Source organism: Euleptes europaea, chromosome 3 (assembly GCF_029931775.1).
Source record: "Euleptes europaea isolate rEulEur1 chromosome 3, rEulEur1.hap1, whole genome shotgun sequence".
Classification (NCBI taxonomy): domain Eukaryota; kingdom Metazoa; phylum Chordata; class Lepidosauria; order Squamata; family Sphaerodactylidae; genus Euleptes; species Euleptes europaea.
In genome coordinates this window covers 77,852,835-77,875,171 of record NC_079314.1, presented here as the reverse complement: position 1 = coordinate 77,875,171, position 22,337 = coordinate 77,852,835, and the positions used below count along the sequence as shown (strand labels likewise).

At 39.8% G+C, this 22,337-nt stretch overlaps 2 protein-coding genes across 2 annotated transcripts in view; one reads left to right on the top strand and one right to left on the bottom strand.

Annotated features, from left to right (window-relative positions):
• Positions 1 to 18,786, bottom strand: part of METTL25 (methyltransferase like 25) — a 57,678-nt gene extending 38,892 nt beyond the window's left edge. Inside the window, exons 1-5 of the mRNA XM_056846746.1 lie at positions 18,495 to 18,786; positions 13,729 to 13,893; positions 11,172 to 11,278; positions 4,181 to 4,819; positions 2,384 to 2,528 (exon numbers count right to left, since the gene is read on the bottom strand). Coding sequence (XP_056702724.1) covers positions 2,384 to 2,528; positions 4,181 to 4,819; positions 11,172 to 11,278; positions 13,729 to 13,893; positions 18,495 to 18,786 — 1,348 coding nt within the window. The remainder of the gene's footprint in view (positions 1 to 2,383; positions 2,529 to 4,180; positions 4,820 to 11,171; positions 11,279 to 13,728; positions 13,894 to 18,494) is intronic.
• Positions 18,787 to 19,051: 265 nt separating this feature from the next.
• CCDC59 (coiled-coil domain containing 59) lies at positions 19,052 to 22,126 on the top strand. The gene is made up of 4 exons (XM_056847172.1): positions 19,052 to 19,187; positions 20,136 to 20,361; positions 21,329 to 21,428; positions 21,965 to 22,126. Exons 1-4 carry the CDS (start codon positions 19,052 to 19,054, stop codon positions 22,124 to 22,126), a joined length of 624 nt encoding a protein of 207 aa, XP_056703150.1.
• The last annotated feature ends 211 nt before the right edge of the window (positions 22,127 to 22,337 follow it).

The window sequence follows — 22,337 nt, the reverse complement described above, 5'->3', positions numbered from 1 at the left end:
CCAAATGCCAGCCAGGGTCAGGCTTGAGAGTGTGTGACTGGCCCAAGGTCACCCAGCAAGATTCTATGGAGTGAGTGGTGATTTGAACCTGGGTTTTCCAGGTCCTAGTCCTACATCTTAACCACTACACCAAGCTGGCTCTCCCAAAGCAGGCCTACTCTAGATTACACTGAATTCAATGGGACTTACTCCCAGGAAAATGTGCATAGGATTGCAGCCAAAACATAATATATGGTTTTCCTTTTTCAGTGAAGAAACACTTCTGTTCTGTATGTTTCAGGCAAAACATTTACAGATTAAAACCAGAACTCTGAATTTCTTCTGAACAGTTTCTACAACAAAAACCCTCTGTGTTTTGAACTGGTCACTTAGCAGGCATATTGTCAGACAGCCACAAAACTGTCAGTGAAATTTAAAAAGATAATGATTTTTAAATATTGCAGAATACATGTTGGTTAAAAACATCTGTTATTTTCTTTACAGCCATGTGTCAAGTATCTCACAAACTGATTCAAACACAGCAAACATGTCCCATATAGTAAAGACAGTATGGAAATCAAATCAACTGCTTTGATCTTTTGTTTGGAGCATTCATGAGTTGCCATGGTATCAAAGAGACTAGTTTTTACACAAAGACTATGGGAGACAGAAGAAGGATCTTTCATTGCTCAGGGAGGGCAGATATGCAAAACTCAAGTTTTCAGTCATACAAAACTGAGATTCAATATATATTCAGTACTATATAGTACATATTCTAAAGGAACGAACAATCCTTTTACATGTGAACAGCTGAACTGCTTTTCCAAACAAGGACCACAATTCAAAAATAATCGTGCATTTAAATTCATTGATTAGAACAGACTTGCGTGTGCCCAACTCAACAGCCTTTCGATATTCCATGTTAATTCATTTAACAGTTTTTGCCTAGTTATTGAAGTTTATAGAACTGAAGGTTTTCAAGAGGAGGCGAGCAGGGTGGAATCTCAGAAGTGAGCACTGCACTGAAACCCCAGGGCATATTTGAATAGTATATCAAATATACCACTAACCAACAGCAACTAGTGAGACTGCTCACTTGCCGGGATACATGCTACCATCGCTGAATGGGAATGATGATCCAGTAACCTTACCAGAGCACATCAAGACCTTGGTGAAATTAGTATACAAAGACTACGTAACTACTGTAGATTTTACTGCCTTGATTTCACTGATGTCGGTCTTACATTTTATCACTCGATTGCTCATACAGACATAGTCACAACATGCTGGTAATGTTTGATTTAGTCTTTGTGTGTCCTTTACATTTATGTAAACTTACAAAGACCAGCACATTTATTGTGGCATAAGAACTTAAGAAAGGCCATGCCGGATCAGACCAAGGTCCATCAAGTCCAGCAGTCTGTTCACACAGTGGCCAATCAGGTGCCTCTAGGAAGCCCACAAATAAGACAGCTGCATAAACTCTTGCAAACTAGAGCCACTTCTTAAACATAGAACACATTTAACAAAGTAGGTGGTAAACCATGAAAGCTTATGCTGCAATGAATGTGGTAACCTTTAAGGTGCAATAGACTTCATTCTTGGTTTTGCTGCAAAATATTAACAAAGCTATCCTTTTGGAATTTATTCTTATGATACTACATGGTATGTCCAGGGGTATAGTGACTTACATTACAATTGTAAGACCACTTAACTGGGAGTAAGCCCGACTGAATAGGCTTGATTCTGAGAGACTGTCAAGAGTAAATGGTAAACTTTTTCCTCACAAACCAAAATATGAACATTTTCCAAGAATTAAATTCTCTGAAACTTTAATGTTTGCTCCCCTATTATATTCCTTAAACTGATGTACATATATTTACGCTGGCCTGGTTACTATGGTGCTAAACCAGCATAAGAAATATGCAGATTGCTGCCATAATCTTCTAGTGCTAGCTTCAAAATGTCCCTCTCTAAACTGAAGCAGCTGCTTTTTAAAGGAGTGACCAAAATGTTATCAAATACAGGCATATGCATTTAACTGGATCATAAATTAGTGTTTTGTCGCTATATGTGCACTGCCAAGGGCAAAATCTGATATAAACTTTATTAGGCTGAAAATATAATGATGAACAAAACACATATTTCTAACCGAAGTCAAGTAAAAGCAGCTTTTTTAATAACCAGATTAAAGAATTTTCCATTAATAGGTCTAAAATCAGTACAGATATTGAAAGGAGTGGCAGAACAGGAAAGCCACAGGGCATCAGAAGAAAGCCTTCAACAAAATGTAATTAAAGTGAGCAAGAAATAATTCCATGAAAAGAACAAAAGCTATTTGTTAAACAACAATTAAAAAAATCACACTGGCTACTTGTCTGGAATAGAAGAAATTTTGTTGTACCTTTCTCTGTTTCATGTTCCTCTGACAGCAGATGGTAGCAGCAGCCCACACTGCAAACTGCCTTTATCTCAGGTTTGGCAACAAAAATCTGGAGAGTGCTTGGGGCGAGATCACCACATGTGTGCAGACCCACCATTACGCAGTCCTAAGAACAGGAAGAACCCCCCCAACAGAATTTAGAACTAAGCAAGGTGCATGATACATCAAACACTAATCATGTGTCATCATTTCCAATTTTTCCTTCACCTCACCCCTCTCCATAAATCGGGAAGAATTAAAGTTACTTTGGATTAAGTGGAAAGGAGTGAAGGAATATGAGCAACAATGATGGGAGGGAGTGGGAATGCTCTAACTTCATATGATTTCTTAAAGTGATCTTCCAGTAAAACAAGTTGCTGGACAAGGCTGTAGGACTAAGCAACCTACATCAATAAATGCCATTTAATCAGCAATAATGCATTATTTGGGGGGAAATCACAAGGTTTTCTTTCTTTATTCAGGTTTGGGGTCAGAGAGTCACAGCTTCTTCTAATTCTAAACTTTATTTTGGATCATAATAAAAAGAGAGGTTTAGACAAAAGACTGCAAAGAAAGTGGATAACGGGTGGGGTGGGGCTGGAAAAATGAGAGAGGAAAATGGAGAGGAGCCTGAAAAGAGAGGAGGGGGCAGGGTCCATTGTGGAGGGATAGGATTTTCCTCCCCTACAAGTTTTGTGGGCCCCCAGTTTATTTTAACCAACTTTTTAAGGTCGCAAAGCTGCTTATGGGACTCAAAATTGAATATGTGACACCCTACATTCTCTTGAAAATGTTTCTTGGGAAAGATCTTCTCAGCTGAGGCATGATGGGTGGCATTGCCTCTGGCGGCCTCAATGATGTCAGCTGGTAGGTGTGAAAGTATCCTCAGGTGGTTCAATCCAGGCACAGATAATGGATGCCTGGCTGCTTTCTGCTCTTCCTGATGGCACCATCACTGGCAACTGGAGGGAAGGGAGTTCTCAGCTAGAACTGGATGCAGGAATAAAGGAGTGCCTGGAGCTACTTCCTCCCCTCCCACTAGTAACCTCACCAAGGACCTCATTGTTTAACCTCCCTTCCTACTGGCTTTCCTCTTGCTTCTGCCTCTTTGGCTTATGTTACCATGAAAAAGTTGTACACTGTTGGTACTACAAAGTAACAATCAAGGTGAAATATCTTTTAGTATTAAAACTTGTGCATTGTAACGTAATTTTAGACACAATGAAATAATAATACAGAAACATTTTGGAAACAACAGAAATTTAAACAAAGGGCAATTTTACTTAGAACAGGTTTCTGAAGACTGAAAGAATCCTACCTTATATATAGGCTGAAGTGTTTGCTATCTTTTCAGAAATAGAGAACAGTGCGTCAAGTAAACTAGAGAGCAGAGAAATGCTTTATGAACCATAATCCCACTTACGTAAACTTGTATTTATGAAATGACATTTAGCATGCTATTTCTAAACAACAATGGTGTCACTTTAAAACATTCTACATGTTTTCATTTGCACCACGCTGTTTAAGAAAAGCAAATGTTACCTATTTGATTCACGAATTCAAAACTCACACAGTGGCTTTTATCTTAACAAAGCTTGAAGCTTTCATCTAGCTTAAGGAGCCTTCCTCTGATGGAAGGTCCTGTGGACCTTTTGCCCCTGGAAGAGTCATGTCCACCAGAGGAAGGCTGGAAGAAGGCTTGGCTGAGAGAAGCAGCAGGATAAAGATTTCAAGCATCAGGTTTTAGTGAGCATGAACTAGGACAACAAATTCAATAACCTCCAGATCTGTAACAAGATCACTTAGCTCTGTTTCTGCAGTGATATAGGATGTTAATGGAGAATATATGTTAGCTTCTTTTGATCTGCTTGCTTTGGCTTTAAGAGACGCCATTTTCCTTCGTTCTTTCTCCTCTTCACAGAGCTCCCGGCAATTACTTTTGGGCAAACAGTCCGTTTCCACAGCATCAGCAGGCAAAATATTTAGAAATGCATTTTCTGAAATGTTGTTCTCATTGAGCTGAACCTGAGCCCCAGAGGGAAGTATATATTGTTTGCTAGTAACAGACGTATTGGAGTCTGTGAAAATATTAGCTGTTTCAAAAAGAATAGAATCTGGAGGAGCCACCTGGGCCTGACTCTGAAGACTGTTATTAGTACTTAAGAGCTTTTCACTGATATTTGCTTTACATTTCTCTTTATCTTGCTCTGGTCTTTCTTTTTCCTTTTCCAACACTTGGCCTCTGACATTTGCTCTTGCCTGACTTTGATAGGCTCTCCAGTGTTTCTTCAATTTCCTGTTTCTTTCATTAGCTCCATGGGTGTTTGTATTTGAAGAATCAATTCCATAAACTTTCAGATTATACTGCAATGACAAGAAGGAGCTCAGGTAGCCTTTTCCAGAGCCCAGGTCAATCACCTAGAATGTGAATAACAACAAGAATCAAAAACTAGCAAGTACTCTTTTCAGGAAAACAGCAACTATTAGCATCATAATTATAATAAAACTATGGATCATATAATGCACTTAATATGTTGATGTTTCCTTCCAATTTTCCATACAAGCAATAAGGTTAAAACTGTCCCCAGAATTGCAATAATTTTAAATATATTTGTTGAAAGGTAGCTATCTTGTGAGAATGGAGGTAGCAAAGTGACACCTAGGCCATATGGCACCATAATATTAATTATGTTTCAAAACACAAAAGATGTTTTCCAGCAGCAGCATGGGTTTGATCCAATGTGTGCTTTGACTGTTCAGAAAGTCATATATAAAAATGCAAACATTCTCAAATTCTATGTTATTTTAAAAGTCCCATTATTTTATCAAAATATCCTTGAATCTAAAGGATTTCTAACTTCAGTACAAAGAACAACTCCAGTCTGAGAGGCTTTAAAGATGGAACTATTTTGGTTCAATTGATAAAAACAAAAATTATTTACTGATTTTCTCACTGAGACTCAATTTCAAAATACACAGACATTTTAAACAAGGACAGCATAAAAAGTGGGATACCAATTAATGGTTTCAGGTATGAAAACATACACATCTGATATGAGAAAAGACAGAACACATAAATACCATTAATAAAATTCCCATCCCTTTCAGCTACTGGTTACCCCTAACCAAATATCATTGTCCCAAACAAAGATAAAAGGAATTTCTGAAATGGTTCAGAACTAGGGGAAATTTGCCATCATATATTAATGCAGTGTATAGTATCTCTGTTCTTTCAACCCCTTTCACCATTGCATTAAAATGCTGCTCATAGATTCGTGTACAATAAACTACGATTAGGCTCCAAAGGCAAATTGTCTGTGTTTTCCTCTACTGACATCTAGTGGCTGTCAACCTGCCAATGCTACCTTGGCAAACCATTTCTATTGACTTTTTAATCAAGGAGTAAAAACAAACAAAACATCCACACAATAAATATGTAATGAATATTTGTGTTCCCTTTTGAAAAGCGAAAGTTATGTGAAGCACACTGAAATAAAACATACTGGAAAAAGCTAATCCCTGTTGAAATACCACTGACTCAACTTGGAAAAGCAATGCCAAGTATAAACTCTTAAAATGAAATTTCCAAGACATAGTGAAAGCTTTACTGGGTTAAGCACTATGGCCAAATACAGTTTTTTGTAAGCAAAAGACAAAAAAATATGAATGCAACAAGGCTAAAGCTCTTTCATGGCAATAAATCTTCAGTCCTAAAAAAAAAATCTGCCTGTTCAACTGATACCAAAGAACGTTTTATAAATATTTTGGAAAAGGAACGCTTTGTTTTCAACAACACATGGTATATTATTATAAACTGTGAGAATCTATGTGGATTAGTCAGCAAGGTATACTTTTTAGCAATTCATAGACAAGGACTGAATCTTCAATTTTTCGTCTAACATTCTAATAGAAGTGGCTAGGCAGGCAGCCATCTTTTAAAATTAAGGTTTATACCACTTGCGTTTGAAAGGTTGTTCAATTAATCCTGGCTAGTCTCCTGCTTGCACCCTTTCCTGCCTCCAGGCAGAATCCCGAGACGCTATCCTGCGCTGCCTGGCTGTTGACACAGTCTTTTTTTTTATATATATATAGATTTTATTGGATTTTATACTAAAATTTTTCCATTGCATTAAACAACATCTATGACAATATAAAATTTCAATTCTAACCTAAAGTTGTTACAGTTCCATAACATATAATAAAGAAAAAAAGAAAAAAAAGAAATGGAAAATTTTGACTTCCCCTTCACCTCTATCTTCCTCTTAATAAAAAGTTCATCTCGTCGTAGTTAATCTAATCTTAATAAACTATCAATATCCTGTATAAAAAAAAACCATAATCTGTTAGTAAATATAATTATGCTTATTCATTATTAAAAAAAAAACCAAAAATAATCCTCTGGATCAGATTAGAAAATATTCTTCCATTCTTCCCAATTTTAACTCATATTCACAATAATGCATCCACGCCCCCCATTCCCCCAGAAACCGAACGTCATTTTCTTCATTTAGAATAGCTGTGAGTTTTGCCATTTCTGCCACTTCAAACATTTTAACAATCCAGTCTTTTTTCTCAAGAATTTCTAGCCCTTTATTCCCAAAATGATGTCTTAATCTTAATTCCACTACATCATTAATAGCCATGCCACCCGTCCACACTATCAAAGCCTTTGGATCCAGCAATCATATTTAAATCAATCCTTTAACCATGGTCTAATAGTTCCTTCTGTAACTGAAATAGGCCAGTCAGGTAAGGGAACAGGATTTCTTTGTTGTCTCTCATTTCCTCAGACAGGATACGTATCCAAAAATAACTCTTTCTGGGCTTCATCTCCATCGTGGCTTCAATCTGTATTCCTTGTCCTGCTCTCTTCTTCCTTATATCCACACGTCGTTCCATGACTTTTTTAAATGAAAAGTCTATTTCTTGTATGTCTGATCTCTTTATCGCCGGCTGGTTGCTTTCTTGAACTTCTGTCTTCTTCTTTGTATCCTTGTATTCTTCCATGGCTTTTTGGGCAGAAGAGTCCATTGCTTGTATGTCTGTATTTGTGGTCATCGTTTGAATTTTCAAGACTTTTATGTCTTCTATAACCAGATCCAACTTCTGATTGCCTACCTGTGATGATTGGTCAAGAGTCGTCATCATTGAAATCAGTTGAGCCATCTGTGTTGAAATCTGTTTTAATTGTTTAATTGTCGCCTCAGAATGTTTAGCAAGCATGTCCTGTATTTTTTTTTCCATGTTTGAATTCTGTAAAATTCCCTTTGATTTCATAGGAGCAGGGCTATGTATTAAGCCAAAAGAAGCTGGTAAAATACATGTCCACAGACAGGGCCTTTAAAGTTCTAATTAAAAAATAATAATTCAAACATCAGCCTTATAATTTTTTCGGGTTGAAAAGAGTCGAAATTGGCTCTAGAATTGCGTTTTAAAATTTTGAAATACCAGTGAGTTTTTTTTCGGTCGCTCTAGGTCGGGCTGATCAGGAAGTATACAGGAAGTTGCTAGTGCCGTGGACCTTCTACCGCCTCTTCTCGATGGTTGTTCCTTCAGGAATGATTTCCAAGTAACTCGAGTGCGACGCGTAATCGGTCCTACAACTACTTCCTGTTATTTTAATTCCGATGATAGATAGGTTGTTATAGAGGGTCTTCCATTCCAGGCGCTCCCTTACTGCAAACGTGGCAGGATATTCTTCGCCGGAAAATCAGGAAGAAAAATCACCCTCCCCTTCCCTTGGACCCATTGGTGATAGTTCTTGTCAATCAAAAGGTATCCTTCCGACTCTTTATTATGGTTTAGGCTGATCGGATTGATAAGGCTCCTGTCGCTAATCCCGATGGCTAACTCAGATCAAACTTTTTCAGTTCGGATTAAGGAGGAATGGGGGTCCCAGAAATATTCTTATCAGCCCCCCGTCTGTTCAAGTTTCCAGTAAGTAGACGAAGAGTTCTTTTGTACTCACTTGGGTGTCAAGAGGTGAGGTTCTTTTCTTTATGTAGTCCTTATGTTGGTATTAAGGTGGTGGAGGGTGGAGCTTGATGCCTAAGTTGCGTTTTGGCGATGTCCTTCCCTAGTGCCCTCGCAGGACCGGCGTCCAGGACTCCGAGGAGCTTAAAAAGCCCCCTCAGAGTACCTAGGAGGTCAAACCGCGTTTGCGGGCTGCAGGGAGTTCCTGCTTTCCAACCCACTTGCAAGGGTCGGATTGGGGTATCTATGTACCCCAGAAATAACGCAAACTTGGATTTCTCCCAGGACAGCCTGGGGAAATGGAGTGCTCTCCCCAGCAGCACCACCGGAAGTCCATGACACAGTCTTACTATGCATGACACCCATTCAGTATGGTCAGCCGGAAGGGAAGGCAGGGCCAACCAAGCATCCCTCCTGCTTGCAAAATTCACCTTTGATCCCCCTCACTCCCCTTTCCCTCTTGATGATTGCCAGCCACTCTCTCCCTCTCATCCAGCTGCTTCATAGTGTCGCTAAACTGTACTCCGACAAAGTTAGATCTTTTCTAGCCATCAAACACCTTCCCTTGTTCTCTTTCGCCATTTTTGCCACGTTCCTTAACCTGTTTCTGAGAAAGAAAGTAAAGGCCCAGCAAGAAACACATGATCACTGCCAGGTCAGTCACTCGGTTGATTTCCTCTGGGATATATATGGTGGGGAGGGGGCAACAGGTTGAAGGGGGAGCTCTGTTTTTGCAAAGGAAGGTAGAGCAATAAACAGGAGGGAATGGCTTTTGACTGTAAAATATGATTTCTTTTGTGTATGTGGCAATTAATAAAAGGAAATGATTCAGCAAAATAACTTTTGTCCCACTCTCCTTCACATTTTCTCCTGGAAGAGGATGGAGCTGTTGTCTTTTGGTGAGAAATCACTAGTAGAGGTGTGGAAAGCAGGTAGAAGGGAGGAGAAAGCATTATCAATAGCTGAATCACAAGAAGCTGAGAGGGGTGCTGCTGCTAAACAAACTGGGATCTCTCTACATCACAGCAAACTACAGTTAGTACTAAATATGTCCAGGTAAAAACATGGTTTAGAGAATCCCAGTTTAGCATCCACCAACGTGTTGAACAGTCTTACATTACACTAAAGCAAAGTTTAATCACACTATCAGAGTAATCTTGAGTGTGGGTGGGAGATAGGTGACAGCCAGGGATAGCACAGCCATCCCACCTCCTGAGAGACTTCCTAGCCAGAAAAAAACAAGCAAAAATGAACTTTAAACAAACCCCCATGAAACTCTCTGATTTACCTTATTTATACCCCACCTTTCTTCCAAACAGGGACCCAAAATGGCTTACATTGATTTTTCTCTCCTCCATTTTATCCTCACAACAACCCTGTGAGGTAGGTTAGGCTGAGAACATGTGGCTGGCCCAAGGTCACCCAGCAGGCTTCCATGGCAGAGCAGGAATTCGAACCTGGATCTCCCAATCTCTGTGCTACACTGGCTCACATATAGAATACAAGTAGTTATTTCCATGAAATTCTTACGAAGTTGACTTGAGAAACAAACAAATAAAACCTGTACATCATGTTTTAACACATACCTCCTAAATTTGACCATTTAGACCTATCGTTCTACTGCTTTGCTGGAAGACCTCTACAGGAATACTGATTTTTTTTTAAAAGTATATATATTCAAGATTCTCAGAGATAAGGAACAGAGATCAGGAAGAGAAACTGGAAGGTGCCAGAGGTCTCAGGGCCATCAGCTCTAGATTGCTGTGTGAGTTACAGTGGAGAACATGCTTAGATTCCTCCACTAAAGCAGCAATGGTATCACCTATGCATGCATTCGTGGTGAGGCCCTCTCACTGTCTGTCATTGATATCGTCCATTATTGGCATAAAATCACTATAGATAACAGTTGCATGCAGAAATATTTTTTTAATATAACCTTACAAAATGGTTAAAAGACAATTACATGACATAGTGTTGTGAGTTGAAGGCCTATGTCTAGGAGTCTGCGTTTTATCATCTGGAAAGCTTCCACATCAGAAAGCATAAGTAAGGAATCAAAATTAAGGCCAATAGATTTCCTCTCACTGTCTCCTTACCTTGTCTCCTTTCCAGTATACTCAGGCCACTGATCCCACTTGAAAAGCCATCACAGCCTCTAGCATCCTAACTGAACCACCGCTATGCCCTGAGGTGCAGTGTTCAAGGGACCAAACATACAATTCAGGACACAGCAGCAATGGTCTAAGGTTTAAATAAAGTTTCCCAGGGACTCAAGTCCTCAGTCATAGACCTCTGTCCAGCAGTAGTTCAGAGCTCAGCAGGCTCGTGACTAAAACTAGAGCAATACTGAAAGCTAGCCTAGCTGCCAGGCTTCGTTCTAAATTTGGTTCCCTTGTACTCTGTCCATGGTTCTGACTCTTTAACTATTTGATCCTGAACACATGAAGCTGCCTTATACTGAATCAGATCCTTGGTCCATCAAAGCCAGTATTGTCTATTCAGACTGGCAGCGGCTCTCCAGGGTCTCAGGTAGAGGTCTTTCACATCACCTACTTGTCTAGTCCCCTTAACTGGAGATGCCAGGGATTGAACCTGGGACCTTCTGCATGCCAAGCAGATGCTCTACAAACTGAGCCTCCTAGAACTGAATCCTTCACCAAAGGTACTCTTTCTTAGCCTTAGCTGCTTGCAACTGGCAGCAGTTCAGTCATGGGCCTTGCACGGGAGACAGACAAGTATTGAACAAACATTGCTATTTTAAAAGCATATAATACTAATTATTCAATCCAATTCTTACCTGATTTAAGCCATTATACTTTGCAATGCCATCCACCAGCGCGGACATCAACTGTACTTCATGTGACTTCTTATTATTCATGAAGTTATCTGTTTTCATTTCTACGTCTGATCAGGGGGGAAATGGAACTAAACTCAGATTGTGTGAACTTTAGGATTTCAAAACAAATACATCCCTGGTTACCTACCAATTCTCAAAAGCTGATTTTTCTTATTCCACTCCTCCCCCCCGACACACAATAAAGAATCCTTTTCCAGGAAAGCTTTATTCTGATGTTTGTTTTCAGTAAACAAATTACATTCACATCAATTTACATTACATCCCTAAAAAGAGTAATAATGAAGTAAATATAATGTTTAGTGGCATTTTACAAAGTATGTTGTCTCATTTACAAGATTTGGCCATGGAAAGTTCTAAAATGTGGAGCGGATATTCCAACAGAGGCTTCACATGAGATGGTTGACTTGTATCCTACTACTTGACACTGCAAAGTTTGAAGCCTTCCTCCAGCCTCCTTCCAACTTAAGTGGGTCTTCTACCAAGGGAAACTTTGCTGAGTGTTAGGATATGTTTCAAAAGAAGCAAATGTCACATTCAGTGTACTGGCTATTTTCTTCAGTCCCTTCTTTCTTTACAAGGCTTATTTTTGAGGTTCCTTTCTGTTTTGCAAAGAAATCTTGACTGTATGCACTTTAATTTCAGATAACCTAGATGTAGAAGTAGTACAAATATCTGAGCACTCTGGCCCTATTTATGTTTTATGGGACTAGTGCTTTATATACGGGAATTCAGAAACAGCATTAACTTACTTTTTTTTAAAGGAAAAGGATACTTTTGAAAATGTAACTTAGAAGTGGATGACATGCTTTTATGTTATTTTGGCTATTTCTAACACAAACTGCATAGCTCTTCAAAGTAATCCTTTCGGACTATTTTTCTTTTATGATAAGGAAAATCATGAAAAACATATGAAAGAGTTCTCAGCACAATATGTTTGAATGTTGTAACATTCTTCATTGTGTGCAAGTTCCTTTAAAATGCTATTTGTTCAAGAACATTTCTCAACACTTAACAGATGTGCCTGTTTTCTAGAATACAGAAACAAATTGAGGAAAGTCTGGAAAGTACTCAACATTTAAAGATCCTAGTGATCATACTAAAAGACCCACATGACAGCTCTGTAGTTTGGTCCTTGCCCTGACCAGATGACTGCCAAGCAACTCCAGGGTAATTAATAAGCACTCTTTCATAGCGCAGTTCTAAATTCTAAGTCCAGTGAAGTGAAATTGCTTTGGACTGTATTGCTAATGTAATGAAAGGAAACAAACCTTTGTAAGCATTACATAAAAAGTTTATAGCTTATATAATTGCAATATAATCTAAAACTGTATAAAACCAGAAAATTTCATGCAGTTTAGATTATGCTGCAATTACATGTTTTATTTATGATGGATATTTATTAATCTCTACCATGTAAGTTTACAGGCTACAGTAGAAAGAAACTTGGCAGTTGTTAATAAAAACAACAATTTGATCCCTAATGCCACCAGAAAGCTTAAAACTGAGTGAGAAACTCAGAACGGGGACCCCACATTCTAAAAATATTTAAATATGACACCATTATGGCCATGATCTTGAATCACATGACTAACTCTGCTGTTTAAGTTGTGCTTTAGTTTTTTGAAAAGCAGCCCCTCGCTATGCTACACAGAAAACCATTTTAGCCACATTCAGACATCTTGACAATTGACTGTTTGCTCCTGAGAGCTATGAAAACAGCCAGCCTCTGTGTTCAAAAACTCCCTCCCCTTACTCTATTGTATGCAGAGTACAATTGAAAGTGTCTACATCTGGGAGGCCTTCGCTCAAACTGTGATATATACATATGCAGGAGCCTTGGTTAAATAGAGTTTCTTTCCTCCCATAAACTGGAATTCTCAGCTATAGTTTTGTGAAGAAGAAACAAGCTCTAATTTGCTCCAGCACCCACATTTGAATGGCATGGGACACAACAGCTTGATTCAAGGATATCCAAACCCAGAAAAACTTTTAATCATGCTCTGCATACACTGGGAGAAGGGAGTGTAGAATAGAGGAGACATGTGAACACAAGAATAAGCTGTGTTTGCACATATCACAGAAAAACAGATTTGTCATGGTAGCTGAATGTAACCTTTTTCATGAAGAATGGGGGGAGGAAGGTGGAGTGACAAATAGCTGCTTTTCAAAGGAAGAAATCAGAAGTTCTACAGGACTTACATGAAAAATTGCAGAGAGCTAGATGTATGGATAACGGAAATTAAAGAGGCAAGAAGATAGAGTCACTAGCACTGAACATACTGAGCCTGGTGATTGGACTAGATTTGCTTCAGAGTTTAGGAGCAGTTTCCTCCTACTTGGCTCATAAGATCTCCAAATATTTTTGTACCATGAATATAAATGGCCTCAGGAGGAAGAAACAATGCTTAGACGTACAAGCCAGCATGAACAGTGAATATGACTCATTAAGTACACAAAATACTAGCATACTTCTTTATATTGTAGTGTGAATACTCACCAGATCTTGGCTGCTGTTGGCTATTGAATGCTTTAAGCATCTCTTCTAAAAAGGTACACACTCCAAGATTTGGCATGGAGTAATACTTGGCAGCCAGAGCAAAAGCCCGCACATTGATCAACTTCTGAGAATGTTCACAGAAAATGTTGGAAAAATCACAGCCATCTGGGAAAAAAGGGGAAGTTATTTATTAACAGTAACAAGAGTGTGACCCAGTTCAAAAGAACAAACACCAATTTATGGATATATACATGTAAAATATTTGTTTTCATTAACTGATCTTACATGGCTGCATATTATACTCTTAATTACAGAATCTGCACAAGTTAGGTCAAATATTCCTATTCCAAAGATGTGTGGCAAACAGGAAGAAACAGTTGTCATTCTTTATTTATTTACATTTCTATGCTGCCTTTCCACCCAAACAGGATTTTCAAGGCAGTGAACATATCAACATTCAAAACATTTAAAATAAAGTACATATACAGTAACTGAATAAAAGCATATAAACAGACATAATAAGATCCTGTACTTGGCATGGGTGTGTGGAAACTACTTTTCCCATTCAATATATAACAAGCACATGATTGTCAAATTTGCTGTCAACAGTAAATATAGAAAAGTTATGTTAAGGGCTGCTGTACACTCATGGGAACTTCCCACACATGCAGGAAAATTGAAGTGCTCATCTTGTTCCCATACATCAAAGGGAGGGCAAGGTAAAAATATTCTGCATCATATACTGCACTACCCAGGGTTTGAACTAGATGGTTAGTTTCCAAAGTTCTGCAGTAAGCACCTCAAGGTAATTTTTGTATGGTGCATACTGCTGGGGTTCAGCACTAGTTGAACAGGAATATCCTTGCAGCCCAGCAAATCTTGCACCATTATGGTATGGAGGAAGGAATATAAATTGCCAATTGCTTATCCCTTATTTGCCAAACTTTGCATACCACAACCTTAATGGTTAGACTTTTAACACTGTATCAGCTAATAGCAATGATCATCATTATTGCTTTCCTATATGTTACTACCCTATAGCTTAAACGCTTCTTACTTTCATTTAACAAAAATGCAAGGCAGCAAACTTAAGACACAGAGGAAGGTTAAATACTGAAATAAGGCATGGGAAGAGCTTTAGAACAAAATTATAATATATTTGTTAATCAGATGCACAACAGCACAATTCTACATTGTGAATCCAAAAATGAGAAACAGCTTTTTTGCTGCCTCCTTTGTACTCAAACAACAACAAATGCAGACTAACTAGGGAGTAGTTAATTTGTGTAGATAGGGAGGAAAGATCCCTTCACTTCAAAGCTGTGGGTAAACTAAAAGAAACTGGATACACACAAACAGACTTCATCACCTTTGGCATACCCCGCTGTGAGTTCTGATAAGTGGAGACAGAGTCACAGCTGGAGACTGCTAGAACTTATATACCCGTGTAAGGCAAGTATGCAACTGGCTACCACAAAACTTTACATTTATGGGAAGAATAAACTTGCTTGTGTACAATAGCTTATGTGACTTTTAAGCAGCGCACATGTTTGTTCTCGTTTCTTTTATATAAAATGAACATTTATCTGGATTGAATTTCAATTAAGATCTGAGCAAAAGGAACAAGAAGAAGACCTTAAAAATACTAGAAATCATCATTGTAAAATTATTTTAGCCCATACACTAAAACAAAAGTAAAAATGTCTCACAAGAATAAGATAATACCAAAGAGAATGTTTCAGCTCCAAGACATGTTCCAGAAAAGCAAAAACCCAACCCTTAAGTAGACCCATCAATGGCAAACTCTGTAAGGCTAGGGTTGCCAACTGCCAGGTAGATGCTGGCTAATCTCCTGTTCAGGAATAAATATCTCAACACGCAGCCACTTATAAATCTTTTGTTATTTTTATATTTTTCTCATGCCTTCATTTGTGAATAGTACCAGTCAACAAGTGCTGTTATGAACACGGTCTACCAATCCTAAACAAGGCTTATAACTCAATATAAGTCTGTTACAATAATAAAGACAGAGTTGATATACTGTCCACAAATATCTCACATGTCCGTTCCACAAGCAGGAATCATACCAACGCTATGATCCTCCATGTCGTATTGCAATGTATCTTCTGAAATTCAGCTGCTCTTGGCTGACCTATAGGATTCCTCTTTAAAAAACCGTCCCGCAGTTCGTTTCCAAAAGTCACCATGGTGGATATAAACAGCTCAATGCAATATCAACAGTGACATTTTAGAGCGCAGGGATTATCTCGCCCCTGCCCCAGGTCGCCCTCCCGCCGGCCTCCCGGGCCCTCCCGACCCACCCCAACCCACCCCGACCCCAGTGCCATCCAAGGGGGGGAGGGGGAAGAGCCCCTGAACCCCCTACTTACCCGGAGAGGCGGCGAAGCGGCAGCGAAGCGGCTGCGGCGGCGCGGCCTTCCTGGGCCGGCAGGAGGCCCCTCCAGGCCCCTGCCGGCAGAAGGAAGGCGCCCTGGCGCGTGGGCAGCCGCGGCGCGACCGGCAGGGGCCTCCTGCCGGCCCAGGAAGGCCCCTGCCGGCCGGGTAAAGGTTCGCGGGCGATGGCGGCGATGATGTCAGTAAGTTCCCCCCTCCCGTATTGACCCGGGTATAAGCCGAGTTTGGCTTTTTCAGCCCTTTTTTTGGGCTGAAAAACCCGGCTTATACGTGAGTATATACGGTATATCTTGTTTCACTGGTGCTCGCTTCCTCAGATATATATTATTTCATCCGATCACAGTTTTGTGATTCAAAGTTCCATGTCTGTAAGCCTTGTAAGCACTTTAGCTTTGAATCACAAATCTGAGGCCATCATGAAGAAAAAGGCTATTGAAAATGAAAAGGGGTGTCAGTGAGTAGGGATACATTTGAGACAAAGATTTCTTACAAAAACAAAACATACTGGTCAACCTATTCTATGTTTAAAAAAAATTGAGAATTCAAGATTTAAATGTGTGAAGAAGACATAATCAGATGTACCACTTGGAGTCATTGGAACAAGTACTTGTATCGTGTTGCAGCATATAGGATGGCCACCACTATGAACATAAACTCTACTAATTGCACTTACTTTGCTAATCTGAAAGAGGGGTTGAAGTCAAGGCTCTTATCCTGGTGGGAACCACGTTGTTGTGGTTGTTTTTGCCCTTTCCTCCTTCTCCTCCAAGGGATTTGGACCAATTAGATCCACCTTCCCAGTTAGGGAAATCATGGCAGAAGAAAGTGACACTTCCTATTTCCAAAATTATAAACGCATTTTTGGTGGAGAGAATTTTTCCCCAGCTGTTTCGTATTGTCCCCCATGTGACTTAATTTTTTTCAGGTCATTAAATGCATTTGTCCAGAGCTTTGGGAATGAATGTCATCCATGTGCTAACGATATCCAGCTCTAAGTTTAAATAACAAACAGTACATTCCTAAGGAAAAATAAAGGCTTACACCAGGAAAAAGGGCCCTTATCTGAGTGGCATCTCTCTTCACGTTAACTCATATCCTCTTTGCATTCTTCCCAGGTTCTGCTCACTAGGAGTGTTTGCTGTTTTTCAGCCTGAACCTGGGCTCTCTCCGTTGCTACTCCAACCTTGTGCAATGGTCTGCCCAAGGAGATCACCATATCTTTCAGTTTTCTGAAAACAATCCTTTATTCCAAAATGCTTTTGGTTTATCTGTATGGGCTCTTTGTATTAATTTCCTGAGAATGTTTCTGTAGGAAGTCAAGTGAAGTTCCTTTTAAATAATGTTCATTGTTTATTTATTTTTTACTTCAAACACCACAACCAATGAACTGAACAGAGGTTTGTCAGCACCCGGAACAATCGACCTTTGTTTGCTTGAGCACCATGAAGTCCTAAACGAACCTTCTAAAACGCCTGCATCGATTCCCTTGTTTCAGAAATTCACGATTTGATTTACTGTTGAAAACCATGCCATTCATAACAGTAACTGCACAACTCTGTACAGCTCAAAAAGCACGAAGTCGGACTTAAATTCGAAGGGACTCATCAGCCATTGTTCGAGACTCCCTATATAGACAGATGGATTCACATTCTAGCTGTATCTGAAGAAGGGAGCTGTGGCTCACGAAAGCTCATACACCCTGCCAGCAAATATTGTTGTTAGCCTTTAAGGTGCTCCTGGACTCTTGTCCTTTTCTGCTACTGCAGACAGACTAACACGGCTACCCACTGTGAATTATCCCTATATAGAAAATGAGACTAGCATTACTATTCTGCTTCCTACTTTCAAACCAATGTTATTTTGTGGGGGCAGTTTATTTTTTTTTTAATATGCCTTGAACCTCCTTGAGCGCCATCGACGATGCAAATGTTTAAATTGTTAAAATCGTCCCCTCTCTTCCTAGCCCAGTGGTTCCCAACCTTTTTTTGACCAGGGACCACTAGGACTTTTTTGTTTGGTGCAGGGACCCCAAGGTTCAAAATAAAAATTCAGAGAATTTGAAAATAAACTTTAATCATAACTGTTAGTTAAACATTAAACTTAGAATAAAATTTGAATATATATTTTTATAATAGAGAACTTTTCATTGAAAATAGTAATGTATTATGGGTTTATAACTTTGTTTCGTGGACCTTAATTTAGTTCTCGCGGACCCCTGGTTGGGAACCAGTGTCCTAGCCATTCAGTTTGAATGGCCATTCAGTTCTGCAGCGAAATCCCTGGGGCGCCCCCCTCCCTTTCCCAAACTCGCACCGGGGCCAAGCGGCTTCAGACCCTTGAAAGGTTCTTACCGGCGGCCTCCTCCAGAGGGCGCTGTGGAGGCGGCTCTCCCAGGAGTCGCCGAAGCCTCTCGCCGCTCAGCTCGCGCAACACGGCCTCCGGAGGAAGCGCCGCCACCTCCTCCCACAGACCCCGCGTGAAAAACTCCACTGTGTGGGCCTGGCATAGCGGCAGCACGCGCCGTAGAAACCGTGCCACGGCCCGCACGCGGGTCCTGACCGCCTCCGCGGACGGCTCCGGAGGAAGCGGCGCGTCGGCCTTAGGGACGGCCGGCGTCAACGCGTCGTGGGCGCTCCGCGACATAGCGAGTGGGAAGGCTCGTCTTCGTGCCCTAGTTCGGCGTTTGATTTAGGTGGCCTTATCGTTACAGGGTGAGTCCGTCTCTACGCACGGAGCATCTCCCCCCTCCCCACCCTTCCAAGTATTTTTACAAGAGCCGCTTCTAGGCAGACAAAAGGAATCAAACGCCGATTGAAGCCTTTCCCGCCTCTCCCACCAGAAAAAGGCTAAGCTGGCGCGTGCTTGATGACGTAGTCGGGCTGCGACTGAGGCAAAGGGTGACTGCGCGATGGCGCCGGTAGCGAGGAGCCGGGAGGCTCCGGGGCAAAAGAGGAACGCGGGAGCGCAGAGTTCGCACGTTCCGCGTAATCGGAAACAGCCATGGAGACGAGATCCACGTGCGGTGAGGGGGAGTGTCCAGGAGGGTAAGTAATAGCCCCCCGAGGGAGGTTTGCTTATCGCTTTGAGTTCCCGCTGGGACTGGCTAATATGGCTTCTTGACCTGTTTCTGCCCCTCCCCTTTACTGTGCACCCATCGGCGTCCTCTACAAGTTTTCAGCCAGCACCTAAACGTGGTCGAAGTCAAGTCCCAACTGATTTGAAAGTGGGGCTTGCTCGTTAGCAAACTTGCTGAGACTTGCCGTTGCTAATTTTTGCCCTCATTTTACAAATACAGTACTGAGATTTGAGATTGTGTTTGCTAGAGCCTGCCCCGTTGATTTGCGTCTGCATATTTGCTGTGCTTCACTTTTATAATCTAGTGACATGGGTCACTGTGTAGAAATTCTGGTGTATAATGTAATAATGGGAACTTTATATAAAAAGACTAGGTTAATTATAGGTTCTGTATTATATGTGTAGATGAACGTTAGTTTGTGAAAGGCTGGATGTGGTGATGCTGTTAAAGTGTCCTGTTTAGCTTAATTTGTAGCCATGGGTGGTTACGTCCCCAACTTCTACACTGGTATAGTTCTGCCTTTGGGTTAGTTATCTCTAAAAACAGGCCCAGTTTAGATGTCTAAGGGAATGGTTTTGGTCTGGAAATTAAAAGTAGCAATGATACTGCTAGTGCTTCTGGGATGTATTCAGTTAATGTTTTTGTATTTTCAGTCATCATTGTCTTAAAGTCAGCTTTCATTATAAGTTTTCTCTTGAGAATAAAAAATTGAAAAATGCCATCAATATTTAAAAGGTACTAGGTACACATATCACTAGCGGGGAAATGTATTTCAGCGTTGTTGTGTTGTCTACTCTAATACGATAGTTCATTATTTTATTTATTAATATTTTAACCCCATTTTTCCTCATGTTTTTTTTTATAAGCTGAAAGATATTATTCCATGGTGCATGAATTTATTTTTTCATGATTTCAGGACAAGGATTTGCCTTCTGGAGAAAGCAAAAGATTCAACGAGATTACAAGAAGTTATTGAAAAAGGAAAAATACACTAACTCCCAGAAGAGCGTTGGGTATACAGAGAATTATCCAGAACACTTGAAGCATCTTTATTTAGCTGAAGAGAAAATGCTTAAAGAACAACGTAAGCCTAAAGATAATGATCCAGTTCTATTGGAAGAAACCAGTATCAGTACAACCAAGTAAGTTATTTCACTGTAATTCCTTTGTAAGTGTGTAAAGCAGGTGTTGCTTGGTTATAATTTTTCTACACAGAGTGATGTTCTTAGAATTTTAAGTTTAGTTCAGTGGATAAGGTAACATATAGCAAATGAAGTATTCTTTTGAGCTTTATATTTTTCATTGGGTGTTTAGATCAAAGTACAGTTACATAGAGAAAATGTAAATTGTTCTGTCACTCAGGAGTTAGTTGCTCTGCTTTCACATCCTGATTGAAGGCTGCCCTTGAATAGGAGAAAGGTGAGCTCAGCTCTTCTCAAAGGCAGATACGTTATGAGTGCAGCTCTTCTGAAAGTTAGATTATTTATGGGGAACAGTTAATCAAGTCTTTTAGCTAAGTAAAAGTTTCATATTTGGAGGCAGTAGGCTTACATCTTTTGTGGCAAATAAAGAATCAAAAGCCCTTGCTAGTTCACAAAGATCTTATTCATTTTTCTTCAAATGTTGTCTTACAACAGTTACTTCATTTCTTTACTGATTTATTTCATGGCTGTACATTTAAATTAATAGAGCTAGATGAGCACCTATACCATATAACACAAGCCCTATTGCTGCAAAAAATTGTTTAAATAAAGAATTTTGAAGAACCAATATTATCTCAAGCAATCTGTCAAACAACAGTCCATCATTTTTAGGATGAAGCAAGTATTCAAAAATAGTAATGATTGTGGTTAAGTCTGATTCAATTATGCTTGCCTAAAGAATTACATAGACTTCAGTAGTATTTACTTTCAAGTAATGTGCTCAGGACTCCATCCTAAATTTGTCCTGCTAATCAAAATCTATCATGTGTTTTCCAGATTGAGAGAATGCCATTTTGCATCTTGCTTAATACCTGCATGACCGAAGTCTATTCTGTATCTGTGAAGAAACATAGAAGATTATTTCCAAGTCATTAACTTTCATTTGGCAAATTCTTGCCTATCCCAGGTTCCACATCATGAAGAGAAAGCTTAAAGCAAAAACTTCAAACCAGAAAGCAAAAGAAGAATATGAACAAATAAAGGCTAAGAGGGATATGAAAAAAGAGGTGTGTAAGTCTTATGTTGAATCCTTAACCTAGCGGCTATATCTGAATGATGTGTTAATTGTTTTGCTCTCTATGATGCTTCAGAAACAGGAGAGAATCATCAGTGGCAGTTGTTTGTTCAACCAACAGATGCCTTTTGGTCTCCTGGGGTGAATTCTGGAAGTGCACTATGACTTCTCAGCTCTCTGAAGCATGGTTATTCCTCCCACATATAGTTGAAGGCTAAGCAGGGTTGATCCTGGCAAGTATTTGGATGGGAGACCTCCAAGGAATACCAGGATTGTGATGAGGAGGCATCCAATGGCAAACGACCTCTGAATGTCTCTTACCTTGAAAGTCCCACCTGGGGTCATCATAAATCAGATGTGATTTGATGGCAAAAAAAAGTGCTGCTCTTTCCACAAAGCTTCACAAAGCTGTACTTCTCACTTCTAAATGTGAAGGAGCAAGATGAAAGTGAATGCAGGCATACCTACTGGCTCAAGGATTAGGGTCATGTTTTTGTACTGATTTTAATTTGCTCACTTTTATTTCAGGCTGCCAAAAAAAGGAAGGAAGAGAGAGAGAAAGCTCAGAAGCTTTACAAACAAAAGAAAATGGAAGCATATAAAATATTAAGTAAAAGGACTAAAAAAGGACAGCCAAATCTAAACGTGCAAGTAGAGTACCTCCTTAAGAAGATCATGCAAAAACCATGAACATTTATTTTTAAGATGGGTGCTAATAAAAATACACCATGTAATTGAAACTATTCTATCGCTGCTTTTTAGATAAATCAATCCTCTGTTTTTTAATACGGATTGTTTTCAGGAGAAATGAGTGGCCTGCTCTGAAAGTGTTTGTAGTGGTCTAAATAGACAAATTATCATTGTAATCGAAGGCTTTCACGGTCAGAGTTCATTGGTTCTT